Below are 17,593 nucleotides of genomic sequence, written 5' to 3' on the forward strand. Positions count from 1 at the left end.
CGGACTACATAGCGGCGGGGCGGGGCGCGGCCGGCAGTGCTCGCCGGAGCCGGCGCGCGCGCTGCACCCTATGGCCACCGTGCGGGAGAAGGCGGCAGCTTTGAACCTCCGCGCCGTCTGCAGCCCCGCCGCCAGGCCGCCGGGTATGGGGCCGGGCCGGGGGCGCTGGGGCGAGGGCAGCCCTTGCTGGGCTCGGCGGGTCCGCCTGGCCCCGCTGCGGGCTTGGGGGGGGGCGCCGACCTGCCCCGCCGCCGCCGCCCGTTAGCGGGGTGGGGCGGGGGCGCCCCGTGCAGCGGCCGCCGTGTTGGCGCCGCCTCGTTAACGCGCTGCCCCGCGGCCCGGCCCCCGGGCCAGGTGCCCCCCGGGGGCTGCGCGAAGGTGGGGCGGCGGCCGGGGCAGTGGTGGTCCTGAAAGCAGGCTGAAAACAACGGGTGAGTCCTTAACGCAGCGTAAAGGCCCCGGGAGGGCTTGCTGCCAGCAAGTCCTGTTTCTTTTTCCCTCAAGCGCTTGGACTTCGTGAAACTACGCTTAATACCGCTTTCCCCCTCCCCGCCCCCCCCCCCCCCCCCCCCCAAAGATGGGGGGAAGAGCTGGTAAACCAGTGGTTAATGATAGAGTCGCTGCAGGTAATGTATGTTGGTGTTCATGTTAACAGCAGAAACCACAGTTGATGTTCAGTTTTTTGTTTGTTTGGCTTTTTTTTTAATCTCTCTCACATATGCCCCCACCCCTGAGCTTGCTGTTCGGCAACAGAAACGGCTGGAAGCAACCTCTGTATGCTCTCTTGGCAATTCTGTCTACTTTAAGGCATCATTGACCGCATCTAGATGTAGCGTGTGTTGCATCCATCTTGTTCTTTTAAAGCTTTGGAAAATGGAGATTCCAGGACATCTCTACCTACTCTGTTCCAATGTTTACCTCTTTATTTAAGAATTTTTTTAGTAACATAAGTCATATCTCATAAAGCAGGTATCTCTTTGATAATGAGTCTAGAGGTAACAGGTGCTCCTTATAATGACAGTGGTGCATACAGAGGCTATTATTTCTTGCTTTTCCTAATCTCTGTCCCCTCTCCTCCCAGTTTCCTAATTTCTGGACTCTGGTAGATGGAGACCAGCTGGAAACTCTGGTGCCCAAAATTGGAATGCGTTTTTCTAGCTAATGCCTCTTCAGACTGAACAGAACAGATAAATTGTCTCCTGTGTCTTTGTGCAAAATGTTCATGGTAATATGTTCCAGAATGAGATGCATTTTTTTAAAACACTGCAACACACTGTTAATTCATTTGGTTTGAAGTCTGTCATAACCCCAGATGTCTTTCTGTGGGACTGCTGCCAACTAGGATTCCACATTTTGTTCTTCAACATTTGATTTCTTGCTTCTTCAGTTTGCTTTGCTTTTATCTTTTATTAAGTTTCATCTGATTTCTAGTTAGTTATTTGCTGAGAAACTTGCATTTTAATTCTAGAGTCTCTAGTAGTTGCAACTCTTCCCAGCTAGGAAAGCTCCCTGGTCACCTGCAAGTCTTCAAGTATACTCTGTTACAGGTCCTTGCTGAGGCTGAGTGTAGCCTCTGCTCATACTGTTAGCTGCAAGTGTGCTATTCTTAACTTCAGATTGGTAAATGAGTAATAGTTGAGTGGCTTTACTGGGGGAGGGAAAACGGGTTGGCTCAAGGAAGTAGTACTGAGTATACAGAGCTTGAATCTCAATCAGAGCTGTGGTGCTAGAAAGCTGTTCTGTGGAATGTGTGTCTAGTACATCATGTCTTCAGAGAATTTTTGATCTTGTCAGTGATCTGCTAAGCACTGATACTAAGCAGATTGTCTTTAGGTGCAGTCTTGCTTCTCTTTTCTGACCTCTCTTTTTATCCCTGCCCCCTCTTCTCTTCCTCCCCATCCCCTGCCTGTATTTTCTGTTACTGTTGATATAGTTGGTCTTTGTGTGGAACAGATGTGCTTAGGAGTATGCCCTGCAAGTGCAGCTGTTAAATGGTGAAGGAGTAATCAAAAGGATAGTGCGACAAAGCGACAGGATGCTGCCCAAAAAAGTAAAAACTTCTAGTTATAAAGCATCAGGATAACGAGATGGAAGTCACCACCAGAGTGAGATACAGTGATACAATGCGGAGGCTGACTTGCTAAGAAAGCACTGCTTATATATTAACACTTCACTACATGTCGGTTGAAACCAAACCAAACTGAAACTCTCAAAGGTTTTGACTCCTTACAGGTTTCATGAGATCTAGTGGCTAGAAAGGGGGCAGTTTGTCTTCTAACTGCAGCATGAAATCAGTCTTTTTGCTTTCCCTGTTCTTGTATCCTTAGGGTTTAGCTTGGCGCAGAAACCGTTCGGAGCAACTTATGTCTGGAGCAGCATTATCAGTGCACTTCAAACTCAAGTGGAAGTGAAAAAGCGGCGACAGAACCTGAAGTGCTACCATGACTGTTTTATTGGTTCAGATGCAGTGGATGTTGTCTTTGCTCATCTTCTCCAGAACAAATACTTTGGAGATGTTGATATTTCCCGTGCTAAAATAGTGCGAGTATGTCAAGCACTGATGGACTACAAAGTATTTGAGGCTGTTTCAACTCGAGTCTTTGGAAAAGACAAGCGGTCTGTATTTGAAGATAGTAGCAGTAGTCTCTACAGGTTCACAAATGTCTCAAGCCAAACAGATCTTGATAAAGATCACCAACAGTGTACACCCCAAAGGTTAGTACTTAATGGAACATGAAGGTAAGACATTCTACAATAAGAAAACATTCTGTATTTTTAGGGAGAGAGGAGGGAGATAAAGGGCACAGTACACTTACAGGACCTGGAAAAAAGTGTCTACTATACAAATGTGTGTGGGTTAAGGTAAGTAGGGAACTGTACTTCCAAGTGAGTGTTTAGCTTGCATGGTTACATATTTCTGTGTTTATTATTGGAGTGCCTTCTGTGTGGGGGAGAAGTTAGGCGCATACAAATAGTTATCCATTAGGATTTAAGCTAATAGAACAAAATGGGGCTCAGGCACATCAAATAGGCTAACAAAATGGAAAAACCCTTAGTCACTGCCGATCTAACTCTGGCAGATGCCAGTAATCCATCCAGTAGTATCCAATCTGTAATGGGGGGGCGGAGAGGGGGAGCAATTTCTTCTTTCATCATCTTAGCATGGCCAGGCTTCAAATTTAGCTTCCCCCCCCCCCCCAAGTTTTTTCAGATGTGTCTTCATGTCCATGTGACCTGATCCTGGGCTAAGTAGCAGACTACATTTCTAAGTTATTCTACTGTAGGACCAGAGGGAATAGGACCCTGGAATTAACTGCAACCATCACAAAATAACATAAACTGCCATGTAGATGACTTTTTTCTTTTTTTTCTTTTTTCTTCTGAGTAACTTGCTCTGAACAGTTCTTATGTCAAGTGTTGTATTTGAACATATTCTAACGTACTCTTACGTGAACCTATTTCCATGGTGTTATTGCAGTAAGTTCTGGCAATACATGCTCTTGAAAACTGTGATAGTGTTGGCCAGACCGGGGGGGGGGGGGAAACCATTATGTGAGGAATATGTCTGTGAAAATGTTAAACATAAAAGAACTTAAAGGAATTAACCCAGGTGATCAAAAAATTCTAAAAGCAGAGATTAGAAGTGGATAGTTCCTTGGTCCTGCTCCACCCCACTCCCTCCCCCACTGAAAAATACACACATACATAGCTTTGTTCTGTGCTAAACAAACTAGCCCCAGTTTTTATTTGGAAAGAGGATTAAAGCATTTCTGTACTCTAGAATTATCAAGTGTGATACTTTAAAATATATCTGTCAAAAAGTCTCTTCAGTTAAGACTTGAATATATCAGACAAGCAGTCATGAAACAAGAAGATTAACATTCTATTAGTGTAGAGTGATTTTTTTTTTTTTTTTTTTTTTTTAAGAAATCGGTGACAGGTATCTGAAGTGTTCTACTGGTGGCATAAGCAAACCTTGTAACCTTAGGAAGGACCTTACTAAGGAGCAATCACCTTCTAGTTTCTCAAGAACAAATCTTAATTTTGTGCCTCACTTCACTTCAGGAAGAAAATGTGTTAGAACTCCAGAGGTTTGTGGGTTTTGTAGGTTTTATTTTTATAACTTTTTCCCTCTCTGTTTCCTCTTCTTGGATGTTCTCTGTGGTAATTGAGGTAGCTTGCCAGTGTCAGCTGTTCCTCCAAAGAAGAACTATGGATCTGCATGCAACTATTGTATGCAAATAGTTCTTTAAGATGCTGCATATGTTCTTGTGCTGACATGGATGGAGAAAGTGATAGATTTTAGTTTTTTGGTTTTTTATTTTTTTTTTTTTTTTGCGCGTTCCTGTTCCCTGACATCTGTATGACCAAGCAGTAATAGCTCCACTGGGGTAGGTGGTTTATTTGCTTTTCTTGCTTCCAGCATTCTGTGTAACTTTGCCCCACTTCCTTTTCCCCTCTGTATTTGAGTAAAGAGAGGTGAGCTGAAGTGGAAGGTACAGCTGCTGTTACTGTTCAAACTAGTCAAAGCTCCTAGCTCTTGACATCACTGGTCAGCAAGCAAGAGACTATCTTTTAAGCCAAGTGCAATTCAGCAGAATACTCTTTCAAATACTACCTCTATGTTCAGTTGCAAACCTACAGACTTCTAAAATCTTCTGGGGCTTTCTTGAAATAACATTGTTCTTTTCAGCAGGGATAGTAGAGTTTTCTTAATTGTATTGATCTAGTTCTAGGGAATGTAACTTCTCATTTAAGACTGGAGTCCTGATGTTGAGTTATTTCTTTTTTCTTTTTTTTTTTTTCCCTCTATCTCAGATATGAGAAGACGGTGTTTAACCCTACTCCTGTCAAACCAGAAAGCTTGGAGGATCTCTGGAAAAACTTGAGTCTAAAGCCTGCAAATACCCCTCAAGTAAACATCTCAGAAAGTCTGTCCCGTCGAGGTAAGCCAAATAATGCCTCAGTTATTTTGTGTGGGGAAAAGTAAGGTAACTGTTGGACTAGGAAGACTTACGGTTGGTTGTCAGACCTGAGACTACGTTGAACTGACTTTCTTTACTGTTTTTGTTTTGAACACCATGTCATAACAAAGGCAAACAATATTTATTGCAGGCTTGCTTTTTAACTTAATGGGTCCAGTCTGTTAGAATATAATCTCTAGCTGAAATAAATCAGCACTGAAATCTATGGAAAAGAATACACATTTGTGACAGATTCAAACCAGAGCTAGGAATATTCTTCATAATGTTCAGTTAATTGAGCTACACTCACACCTGACTTAATCATGACCAATAATCTGCTGTTAGCTAAAACTCTTCCCTAGCCTTTCAATCTTGTGTCTGCGCTGTCCAGCTCGCTTTCAGTGTTGTGTGTATAATGGCCCAAAGCTCTTCCTGACAGCTCATGTCAGAGAGAAGACTAAACTATTTTATAATGTTTTTTCCCTTTGAAAAATGCTAATGCATGCTAGAAACTCTCAAAAACATGAACTAGATTGTAGTTGTAGAAGTTATGATAAGGATTGAATGTCACTATTATGCTTTTTTTATCCCTTATCTGGAGTAAAGATTGCTTGCAAATTAGGGCACAAAGAATGTAAGGCACTTCAGACTTATCCAAAAGTTGTTTCTCCTACACTTGCAGTTAACTAAACAAGTGACTAACTCTTTTCTTCTGCTGTGATAAGATCCACTTAAAACTGATAAGGAACACGCGTTCTGTTACTGTAAATCTTTGTTTTGGAAAAATTAATCTGTTGGTGGGAGGAAAGAGTTGTGTGTGGGGTTTTTTTTGTTTTGTCATCTTGCACTTGCTGAATCTGTATACTCTGTGTATTCCACTCTTCACAGTTATTAATGAAGTATGGCAAGAACAAACAATTGCTCGTCTGCTGCAGCTTGTGGACCTTCCGCTCCTTGACTCTTTACTTGAGCACCAAGAGATCAAACCTCGGTTTCCACAGCCAAAGAAGGAGACTGGTTATATCATCACAAGTAACTACTTGGACAGAGAGATTCTCAAGGCTTTCAGTGACTCTCAGTAAGCATTAATTACTCAGAGTAGAAAGCATTCTGAAGCTGCATAAAAATAAGGCACAGTTGATTTTTGGGTAGAAGAGCTGTTCACAGTCTCCAGTACTGTACAAAGGACATGAATAGGCACATATCTCTGTATCTATTAGATCTGACTGGACTAGTACGTAGCAATTGCCAAGCTCTAAATCAAAAAGTAGCTGAGACAATTTCTGCTGAACTCTGCAAGAGCTTTTGAAGGCACACACAGTATTCACAGGGATGACTATTGTTTACTGTATTAATGGAAGAATGTAGTATTTTGCTTATCTTAAAGCTTTTCTAAACAATTACCTGTGAGCATATAGTTTTGTTTCTTGGCTTTTTTTCTTAATGTAGGAAGTAAGAGAAAGCTGAACCTGAAACCGTATAAATGCAGTTAAAAGCACAGACTGAAAAACTTTTACCAGTCTGAATCAGATCAAGGCTCAGGTTTCTGTTTATCTAGCAATGATTTTGTCCTTGTCTGTAACAGTAGAGGACATCACTAAACTTAGGTTTAACTGCTTGTGACTGTTTAGCTGGGAAGAATACCAATTATTCATCCTGACTAAATACATAGCAAAGAACCATATGGCTATGATCTGAGTGGGACAGGAAATCTTTTTTGTAACAATTCCTAAGGTATTTAAGTACCCACATGTCCAGCTTTCACTGTAATTGAGAAATGCATGCACTTGCTTTGTGCCAAACAGAATGCAACTAACTGTGAAAATATAAATATGTAATGTTACAAAGCTAAACCATTTTGTCTTCTAGAACAGATGAGTGGCTCTCTGCAGCAATAGATTGTTTGGAATATCTTCCAGATCATATGGTAGTTGATATTAGCAGAAACTTGCCTGACCAGCCAGATAAAGCAGATACATGGAAACTACTGCTGTTTGAAAACGTTGGTAGATACTATGGCCAGAAAAAGGAGCCACTGTTAAGCCATGCATCTGAAATTCATTCAGGAATTGCAGAACTGTTGGGTAAGTAAAAATAAAGCTTAGGAACGTAGCTTATGTGAGAAGTGTATTGAAGGCTGCTATTTAGTATAGCAGCCAAGCTTGAAGTGTGAATGTTGCAGAATTGTGTGTTTTTTGTTTTTGTCATAAAGACTGTTTTGAAATAATGCAGAATTTTGCTTTAAGGTCCTGGCTATACGCAGTTCTGTAGTTTGTGTTTGGATCTGTGTATAATGGCTGTGAAACTGGAATGCTCTAATTTGGTAGTACTTGGTATCCATGGAAATTAAAAATCAAATAGACCATAAGATCTAAGTCAAAGGTGTACAGAAGTACTGTACCCAACTCGCTACTCCTCTTTTTTCTTTTCTGTTTCTCCCTCCCTACATTTGTCCATTAAAATGTTTCTAAAATTTTATGTCTAGTCAGCTTAGGAAGTTTGTGGTGTTTCAGTCATCAATTAATGTTCCTTCATCCTTGTTCTCCATATTTTGATCCTGCTCTACCTTGATTACTCTTCTTCTTCGATGTTGGTGTGAATATCTTGCCCACATGGTAAATGGAGTCTAATACAACCCACTTTATTTAAATAAACACATCTGAAATTTGTATTGTGTGTAGTAAAGCCATTTAGATTAAAACTTAGCAAAGCTTTTCAAGATACTTTGCAATTAGTCAATCTAGCCCATTTATCTAGAAATATACTTCAGAATTCTTGGGAGACCTCTACTGTCACAACTAGAGGTAACTTATTAACAGAACTATTTTCCTCTTCCAGCTATTTCAGCCATGTTGTGTGGACTGTGAACTGTAATTGAAGTTAATTGAAAATGAGCTTTCTAAATGTCTGTGCCTGGACTATTTTCAGACTGCACAAACAAGTCTCCTCAATTTGTGAGGAATATTTTTGCAATAACATTCTTTTGATAAGTTTTGTTTAGAAAGGTGCACTTTTCTTCTGTGGCTCATTTAATAATAATTAAAAAGCTATAAAAGCAGATATGGCAATTCTTGAAGATAGAACCGAGAGGGCCATAAACTCTGTTTCTCTTCACAGTGAATGGGAAGATGGAGCAATCTTTAGAAGCGGTTCAACTCTACTTGAAACTTCTGGACAGCCAAACCAGGGAGGAGTTCAGGAGATTACTGTACTTCATGGCTGTTGCAGCACATAATTCTGAGCTCAAACTACAGAAGGAGGTAAATGTGCATCCTTAACTGTTATACACAGCTTTACACTCACTGAAATCTAGAAGTCCCAGGTACAGGTTGAAAAAGATGTTAGCAGCTTAAACATGTGACTACAGGAAAAGCAGTGATTCTAGAAGAACAAAGGTGATACCCTTCTACTTACTAAAAAGAGGGACTAATGCTCCTCTTCTGGTCACTATTTTTCACCTTATTCTTTAGAGTGACAACAGGATGGTTGTGAAAAGAACGTTCTCTAAAGCTATTATCAACAATAAAACCTTATCCAGAGGGAAAACTGACCTCCTGATCTTATTCCTTGTGGATCACCAAAAAGATGTGTTAAAGGTAAAAGCTAGAAAATGATTAGGTTTTTGCTCTCTCGCGTGCATCTCGTCCTTTTTGTTAAGCTACTATTTTATGGTCTTCTATTTTATTCAAGATCCCAGGGACACTGCATAAAATGGTCAGCAATAAACTGGTGGCTATGCAGGAAGGCCAAGATCCTAGTAAGATAACAGGTAACAGTTTAAATTTAACTCCTTTTATTCTTGTTTGCACCTGTGAAATAAAACAGATTGAGGTGATGCAAAAAAAAACTGTACCAATGACTGACTAGACCCTAATGAATCTCTAGGGTGGCTGACTGTTATTCGCTGATTGTCTCGTGTTTCCTCTTAGGCTACACCTTTTGCCAGAAGCTTGATGAAAGTGAATATCGCTCCAATGCAGAGAAGACCACAAAAGATGAACTGTTATCGCTACTAAAAGCTATTGATGAAGATTCAAAGCTCTCTGACAAAGAGAGAAAGAGACTGCTAGGTCAGTTTCATAGTAGTAATCCAAGTATTTTTATGCAGTATTTTGGAGACAAAGTTACTAATATGTGTGTGTGACATTAAATATAGATTATTTCCCCTCTATATTGCAGCATTCAAAACACTAATATATATTTTTTAAATCTTTTGTATTCGTGTATCTAATAAAATTATTTTGTGGAACTGGATGGAATTTATACAATTAAATTATTACCAAAGGCAGTGGTACCCAAGTTTAACCTGTGCTGTACAGTTTGGCATTGCTCATTCTTACTTGTAGTACCAAAATAACCCCTTTTTCTTTTCCTGCCCTAAAGCCAAGTCTACTGCCTCCTTCTGCATTCTTAAAGTATCAAAACTACTGAGATGGGGAACACTTCAGTGAATGAGATCTGTCTCTCTTCTATCTTTTGCCCCTAGCACTGAGGTTTATGCTAAACATTTTTTTCTGCCTGACCTTGTAATACATAATTCAGGGTTATGGAGCTTTGGTCTTGCTGTATAATCAGCAAAGTTAACATCTGCTTGATATGCCACAGCTTTCTTAAAATTTGCCAGTTAACTATACTGTGTGTGTATGTATATGACAAAGTACTATGCTGTTTTAAGTTAAAAGGGCCTTATATTAAGGAAGTGACAGGAAAGACGATTGACTTGTTCCCAGCTTAATCCCATCGACTCTCCTTGGATGAAAAGACATTCTGGTTTTTAAGTCAGTTTGGCTTTGGTTGCCAAATAGCATTGGTTGCCATTTTAGACCATGCTGTTTATGGCTAGTTATCAGTAACAGAGCTTCATTATGATGCTGCTAGCAGTACTTTTAAGGCATCTTTGTTTATGGCATAGCTGTGTTTTGCTTTGTCTGTAAGTCTTTGTGATGTCACCAGCTGTAATTAGAAAAGAGCTGGAACAAATGAAAAGCCTTTGGGTGTTATATATTTGATTTTGGCCATGTTTAGTCTACAGTGGAAGTCCCAAGCTATGCAACACAGACAAGTGTAAGGGAAAAGTATATAGCATGGTTAGAGATCTGTATATTCTGTGGCTTTATCATTGCTGAGACTATGCCAGAAAAACGTCGTTAGAGTTACTTTTGTAAGAAAAAAACTCTGTTCTATGCTCAGTGTAGACAGAACTAGTTCTTTTTAATGAGGTAGAAAGGTAATTTAATTAGATTGAAAGGTAGTTTAATAACAGCTATGAAAACAAGGTAGTAATAAGTAACTCATAAACCATGTGTGTTGTGGTGTTTAAAAAAAAATCCAACTTGTTTGAGGTACTACTCTGATACATGACTAAGTAGCTCTTCAGTCATTAGTGGTGTCTGTTGCCACTGGTTGTTTCCTCTAAAGGAAGGGAGGTTCTTCAGTGGCTTTCTCTGAAAATGAAATGATGACTTGGTGTGCAACAGAATAATGTATTCTGATGGGGGAAGAAGGTAGGTGAGAATTACTCTATTCAGGTTTTTTTCTTGTTCTGTTTTCCTGAAAAAGAGAGGAAAAACTTTTCAGTTAAAAATTTGGAAAAAAGAGTACTAGGAGCTATACTGAACAACTGTATGTTTTTTAAAAACTTGTTAATTTTTCTATTTCTTGATCTTAACTAGGTGTTTTGGTTATATAAATATTCTTCTCAGAGCAAGTGCCTTAACATGCAGTTTAAAAAGACTGCTTCTTGTCCTTGGATTTCGGATCCTGCTTTTTCTTTTTCTTCCCGCCTTGAAGCTGCTTGCTCTGCTGTGGCAGGTGGCTGTGCAGCAATAATAGGTCCCCTTGTTGATCCCTCACCCCGGTGCCTAGGGGCAGTGCCTGCTCCAGCCCGGCGGCTGCTGCGCTGTGAGTCACGGGGCCGGCGCTGGTGCCCGGCCTGCTTTCGGGCCCCGGGAGCGTGGCCTGGGGAGAAGGAGATAGGGACGGGCCTGGGCCGTGCGGGGGTGAGGCCCTGCCTCGCCTGCCTGCGATAAGGCTCACGGAACGGTGCTTAACGCAGTCCGTGCTGACTGCAGGGAGAGGCTGCTGTTCGCAGTCCGCACGTGCACGCTCGCAGTGCATCGCAGAGGGGTCGCGGTGCTTCCCCGACGCAGCACAGCGGGGGCTTCTCTCCCTGCTCGGCCGAGAGCAGCTCCCGGCCTGGCGAGGCGCGGCGCAGCCTCCCGCCCGCCTCGGCGCCGCCGTTGCCGCAGCGGCCGTGCGCGCTCGGCTGCGGGCAGCGGGCGAGGGCCGCCGCCGCGCCAGCGCCTGGGGCCGCCCCGTGCCCGCGGCGCCCCGCTCCCGGGCCCCCGGCGCGGCGGCGGCACTGGCGGCGCCGGCGCAGCCGCTCCCCCGGCGCTGCGGCCCGCCCTGCGCCGGGCAGCGCGGCTCGGCGCCGCCCCGCGGGCAGCGGCTCCGCGGCGGCGCGGCGCGGCCTCTCCCGGCGGCGGTAAGGCCCGGCGCGGCGCGGCCCCCGCGGCTTCCCGGTGAGGGGGCGGCCGCCCTCAGCCCTGGCTGCGGGACGGCGGTGCGGGGCCTCGCCGCGCCCCTTTAGCACCCGAAAAGGCGTTTTCCGCGTGGCCCCGGGGGCCGCTCGGTGCCTGCGGCCGCAGCTGCTGCTTGCGGTGCCGTTTGAAAGCATCGTATTTGGCTTGTGAGTCGTTTTGAAAGAATTGCAGTAAAATTGATGCCGCTATCGGGGCGGGGGGGGGGGGGGGTTAGGGGTCGGCGTAGCGGTACTGCATCGCTCGTGTGGCGGTGCCCTGTGTGCCCCTTCGGTAGCCCCGCTGGCGGAGCGGGCTCGGAGGAGCTTGTCCGGGCCGGGCTGCAAGCAATGCGGGGTGAAAACGGCAGTTTAGGAGCTCCCTTCCCCTTGGGAAGAGGGGGCGGAGGGGCCGGCGGTGGGTCGCCGCGCAGGGCTGGCCTTCTAGTGGGGTACGGGGGAGGGAGCCGGCGCCGGGGCAGGTGAAGCCGGGGAAGGGGAGGGAGGTCCGTGTTGGAAGAAAGCCTGAAGGCAGGTGGGCTTCAGGGGGTTGTTCTGGTTTTGCATCGTGTACAGAGCAGTGGGGCTGCGCCTGAGGTGAGCCGGAGCTGGGCCGTAGAACTGCACTGGACGATTTCAGCTTATTTTTAGTGCAAGCGTGGTAGATTCTTATTTCTCTTGTGAACTTGAGCCTCCTTAGGTTTTAGGTGGCTTTGTGTTCAGGCCAGTCCTCTATGTACTTCACAGAAGCATGGTGAAGTTCATTAAACGCTGGTTTGCATCAGCTGATTTCAGGACCTTTGATGAAGAGCCAGTGCAAAATGTTTTACTTAAATTTTAATTTGTTTTGTTACGTTTTCTCTTGCAGTTCCTGTTTCTATTAAAAAAAATACTGCAGGAAAGTACCAAGAAGTAGACTGTACTCTGTGAAGAGTGAGAATTGTTTCTGTGAAGCGAAAGATGATGGTTGCATTTTTGAAAGACGTATTGTCAAGCTTATTTATCCAGTAGAAAAAGGATTTGTTCTAGACCTGTTCTGGCAAACAATCACAGCAAACCAGGAGAAAAGAGTAGGCTTTTGCAAACTAAACTAAATCAACAAGTATGCCTATTTACCTCATCTGCTGAAAAGTCCTTGGTTGGATGGCCCAGGAGCTCTTCTAACTCCTTTTCACAGCTGAAATGTGAAAATTCTTAACAAATGGTATTTAAATTAAGTTGTTGTTTTTGAGATTGTAGCTCTTCATCTGCCGTTTTATGGAAGGTGATACTTTACAGTGAGTCTGTATGGTAGGAATGATAGTGTGGGGGGCAAAGCTCGGGCAGAATAATCATGAGACTGATTACCTTCTTGGCCCCTCCATTTCTCTTCTGTGGGTCCCTGAGCAACTTACCTAACTTACCACCCCAGTTTCCCTGCTATAGGTAACGTATAATATTTCTGTACTTTTCTAGGGCTTGTGAGGTTAAAATGCATTGAGATAGTGCAAGGCATATCACATACGATACTGTGAAGTATCATATGCATTAAAGACTGAAGCAGGTCTTAGTTGAGTTATCTTTGTGCTTCTGATCCTCATTTTCAGGAAGATGCTTTGAGGAAGAGAACATATGGGAAGATCAACAATCTGATCTGGTTGAATGAATGTGGAAACCTTTATGATAATGTTTTTGTTTTAGCCAAAGTAAACAATGCATTTTCCTACTGTGTTTAACCTATCTTGCATTTTCTATTTCAGCTGTTGCTATACTCTCCTCTTCTAACTGCTTCTTTATCATCAGGTCTTCTTGTCCTCTTGCTGCTAGAGTGTCTGCACTAAGAGCTTCTGTCCTCCGGCCCAGAGGTGCGCTGCCTCTGCCCGCAGAGCACTTCACCGCTTTCCCTCCTCCACCCTGCCTGCGTGCTGCTTTGGATGCTTGGTGTTACACCCCGCCGGAGGCTCTCTTTGCATTACTTACGAGGGCGAGCTAGAGGTGGGGGCTAATGCATGAATGCACTGATGTCTTCGCTTTCCTGTATAGATATATTCTGTGCTCTTTGTGCTTTGTTGTCTACAGTAGAAATAACACAGTGCTTTGGATAAGTGCTGTGTGTTGTTGTGTATGTATGTGCATCTAGCAAGATGATGATCCTGAGTCATTGCTGTAGAACAGAATAATAATTTCTGATGTTCAGTGAGTCTCCTGGCTGTCTTGTAGAATAGCATTTAAATATTGATGAAGCAGAGTTAGTCATTACAGTGATTGTATAAAAAAAAACTCCGTGCTGTGATGTTTCTACACTGTTGCTTGCTTATGCTGCATCCTCTTCAGTTTAGTCCTTGACTCTGGAAGAGTGTTTGTCTTAATAGCTGCAAGGTGCTTCTGCAGGTTGTTCTCCTGCTGAGAACTTGTTTCTTCCACATTTTGAAAGCAGTGGTCCTGGGATAGTAGGTGAAAGAGGAAATTGTTGTTTTTCCAGGAGCTTTCTTTTTTCTTTTTTTTTTTTTTTTTTTGAAACAGACTATTCCTGACTTCCCTCTTTGCAGAACTGTTTGATTTCAGTCCTTTGATTGATTTAGAGGTATCATGTACTTTTTAATGGAGTTCCTAAAACTGAAGTTTGAACAGTAGCTTCCTGTATGGTAGAGAGTTTTCAGTAGCAAGGCCTGTCAATTAAGTTCTTCAAAGAAAAAGCTGAACATAAAATAGGTGAAGATAATGGACAGCGAGAAGTGCTTTTCCAGTGGCCATTTTTTCAGTGTATCAGTGGGTAAACTGCATGTATTTTTGATGTAATATAAAAATTATTTAAAATCTAACACTTAGTAAACCAGTATTTTAAATACTCTACAGGTTCATTACTGTCATTGTGTTTTTTAACAAAACATCCTGACATCTTTATGCATAGATTGTGACTCTTGCATGGAACGAAGTTATGGGAGTAAGATTCTATATTCATTTATTTCTAGTCCTTTTCCTGCTTCTTAATTTACTTAGATGGCCTGGATTTAAGTTCTGATCAGTCGAAACAGGTCAGAAGTAGGTTGTGTTCAGAATGCTTTCTTATCATTATATAGGGGGGGAATGTCTCACTTGGCACAATCTTTTTGTAAGTCATGTCCACAATACTATTCAAAACCTGTTTTTTTATTGCTCTTTCGTAAGCAGTGCTAAGAAAGAAACTTAAATGTCTTTTTCTTTCTCATCTGGGTGCGTTATGGTAAAGGAACAGTTTCAGATTTTTGAGAACTTAGTAGGAATAAAGATTAAATAAATGGTAACTGTGTTGAAAGCATCCTTTTTTGTGTGAGATGGGAAGTGAGTCACTGCATCCAGGCCCCCCACCATCAGGGGCATGGCATCATGTAATTCTTCATAAGATTTCTTCTATTCTTAATTTTTTCTTAATCAAGAGAACTGCAGGTGATGATTTCCCACACAGCCATGTCAGAAAATGCTTATTCATTCCCTTTTTCATTTTTTTTCTTTTCCTAAAAAGCAACAACTGAAAATGTCTCACAATCCTGACAAGCCACATAAAAGTGAAGAAGAGTTGAGTGTTTCGGAGGATGACCAAGAGGAGAGCGTGGACAATGTGGGTCAGTCTATCAGAAAAAGAATACGACAGAGTGCTCCAGGTTCACACAGGGATGATACGCCAAAATGTAAGCAAAGTTGCTTTTTTAAAAAAAATTAGAATTCTCTATCTTTTCCAGTGGAAACAATCATGGGGTTTTACAGCATTCTGTGTATGTTTGACTGTGTTATACAGTTGAATACTGTATGAATCCTCACTGTTTGCTTTGCTTTGAAGCTGTAATACAAAGGTATTACAAAACCTTTCCTATTACATTTTTTACCATTTTATTTCAGTACTTCATTGTTCACAATAACTGTGTTGTGTTGAGCCATATGTATCTTAGATACTTTGCGAGAGTGTTTACGGGATAAAGCACTACTCTAGTTTATTGTAGCTGGATTATTGCAGCTATTTGCTTTATCAGCTGAACTTTCCGGACTGCTGCAGCCTCTGTTTCTACTTCAGGGTAGGAAAGTCTACTATTAACAAAATACGTCCTGTCCTCTTCCTTCCCTCTCATGTTCTCCTTCCCTCCCCAAATACGGATCAAAAGTTTAATGATGCCTCTTTTCTTGCTGTCTTGCTCGGTGGATTTATTTTAAATCTGAAATTTAATAAGCTTCGACTGGGCTGTGTGGGAATATTTTCAGTCCTAATACCAGTTTTAGTGTCAGATAGTTCACAGGACTTTCATGTTGTGAGTTTATTCCTACAGCATGTTTTTCTTTGTCATCGTGTTATTAACATCACGAGCTGGATGTGAGCTGACTGATTATTTCTGGCAAATCTATAGATAAAACAAAGGGGATTTTTTCTGGTCCTGGGGATTCAGTTCAAGGAGACAGAATTACTCAGATAACTGGTTCCAAATTTTTGCAGAGATTTTCAGTATGTGACGTGCTTTATTCGTTGCATTCTTTTTAGTTTTTAATAGCATTCATTATTAATAGAGATTTAGCATTGTGCGTAATGTCATGCTATGCAGAGATGTTCTGTATGGAATTGATATTGTCGTGTTGCTGGTTGCCTGACAGCAAATGTGGTGTACATATGGACAGAGGTTATGGACATGTGAAAGTAAAATATGTAGCACAGCCTTGTATTGCATTGCACCACAGAGAAGTTGGTGGTCTCAAGCCCTCCCTTCTCGGAAGCAGGCAGGAATAATATGTGAATGAAGTAACATGATTTAAGAGCTTTCTTTGGTTTATGAAAGAGTCTGTTAGCTTTTACTGCCTCTACTGCTAGAGTGAAGTCATTTGGCAGTTGGACAAGTGTATTTTCATTCAGCTGTGAACTTCGTTGTGCTGCAAGTTCTGCTCAGAATATCAATCCTTGCTGTGCTCCTGTAGTCGCTGTGCAAGATTAAGCTCAAAGCAGAAGGAAATAAGGGTTAAAGAGCGCTGCGTGAAAAGAATGAGGTACTCATAAAAAATTATCTCGTTAAATGTATTATATACTTGGAACCCCTTTAAATGGCAGGTGATGGGCATTTACTTTTAAAGGGCCTTTTCTGTGTTACTAGCCTAAATGTAATCAAAATGGATTATTAATTGAGCCAGTCATAATAGTTTGGCTAAAATATATCTCAGTGAACCCTATATATGAAGATTCCTGGTTGGTTTATTTCATTTTGGAAACTCTTGCGTTGCTCCTACGCCTGGACTGCGGTTGAAATGAATGAACTGCAGAAAGAGGAAGCAATCCGTATGGCAATTCTGTGGTATCTTTTTTTCTCCCTTCAGCTCAGCTATATGTTTTCTGGAGGAGCTGAAATGGCCTTGGCCATTCCTGTCTGTCTCACCTGAGCACACTAATGGTCCAGCTTCTCCTTTCTTTTCAAATAGCTGGCCCAGGGAAGAGCTGTGGTGCTTCTCTTAATTTTTGGCACGGCGTTGCAGGGCCCCCACGCATACCGCTTGCACTGAGGCTAGCGCAATGAGGAGGAATTTTTAGCACAAAGAATCAGTGGCAACAAGTTTCAGCTGGCTTCAGTGCAGACAAGATTGCTCCCCTAGCCGATACGGGCTGCACCGTCTCTCTCCGTATGTCTCCTTGCTTTTAGTGCAACTTTGTGCGCCGCAGCAATGTCAGTAGCCTCCCAGGCGGAAGATGTTACGTAACCTGGAACAATTGGGACCAGTAATTCCCAGGGCATCCAGGAAGCAAATGAAGTTTTCTGAAACTGTCACTGTCCCAGCCAGTGCTTCTCTACCTCCCAGTCAGTGACTGCCTCTGTCTTCTGCCTAATGAAAACAGGCCTGTTTTTTCAGGTGTCATGCTTCCTCCTATTCACTTGTATGCTACAGAGTCCATTTGGAAGCTACTTGCCTGTCCTTTTCTTTTCCTGCCAGAGGAAGGAGCATTAGATATCAGTGCTGGGACTAGGTCTTGATGTCCTTTGTCACCTGGGCAACAGCCTCTGGAAAAAAAAAGAGTTTGGAGTAGTTCCAGTTGCACTAGAAGTATTGAGCATAATCAGCCACTAGTGTGTTATTGCTTAATGTTGTATTGTTTAATGTTAATTGCTGACTGGTTTATAAAGTCCTT

At 42.6% G+C, this 17,593-nt stretch overlaps 2 protein-coding genes across 9 annotated transcripts in view; both read left to right on the plus strand.

The window, feature by feature from the left end:
• Positions 1 to 7: 7 nt before the first annotated feature.
• DEPDC7 (DEP domain containing 7) lies at positions 8 to 9,218 on the plus strand. The gene is made up of 9 exons (XM_026111623.2): positions 8 to 143; positions 2,328 to 2,715; positions 4,819 to 4,946; positions 5,853 to 6,042; positions 6,834 to 7,048; positions 8,082 to 8,224; positions 8,435 to 8,560; positions 8,655 to 8,733; positions 8,894 to 9,218. The coding sequence occupies exons 1-9, from the start codon at positions 71 to 73 to the stop codon at positions 9,106 to 9,108; spliced, it is 1,557 nt and encodes a 518-aa protein (XP_025967408.1). The 5' UTR covers positions 8 to 70; the 3' UTR covers positions 9,109 to 9,218.
• Positions 8,925 to 17,593, plus strand: part of TCP11L1 (t-complex 11 like 1) — a 22,803-nt gene continuing 14,134 nt past the window's right edge. For 2 of the 8 annotated variants that reach the window (XM_064512937.1, XM_026111621.2), the window contains exons 1-2: positions 12,024 to 12,685; positions 14,963 to 15,128. Coding sequence is in view for 6 of the 8 variants with exons in the window: in XM_064512932.1 (XP_064369002.1) it covers positions 12,683 to 12,685; positions 14,963 to 15,128 (169 nt within the window). In the remaining 2 variants the exon portion in view is untranslated. Of the gene's footprint in view, positions 9,035 to 11,359; positions 11,449 to 11,481; positions 11,653 to 12,021; positions 12,686 to 13,263; positions 13,456 to 14,962; positions 15,129 to 17,593 lie in introns of those variants that run through there. The other 6 variants (XM_064512936.1, XM_064512935.1, XM_026111619.2 and 3 more) reach the window with 6 other exon arrangements.

This window comes from Dromaius novaehollandiae, chromosome 5, assembly GCF_036370855.1.
Source record: "Dromaius novaehollandiae isolate bDroNov1 chromosome 5, bDroNov1.hap1, whole genome shotgun sequence".
NCBI classification, from domain to species: Eukaryota; Metazoa; Chordata; class Aves; order Casuariiformes; family Dromaiidae; genus Dromaius; species Dromaius novaehollandiae.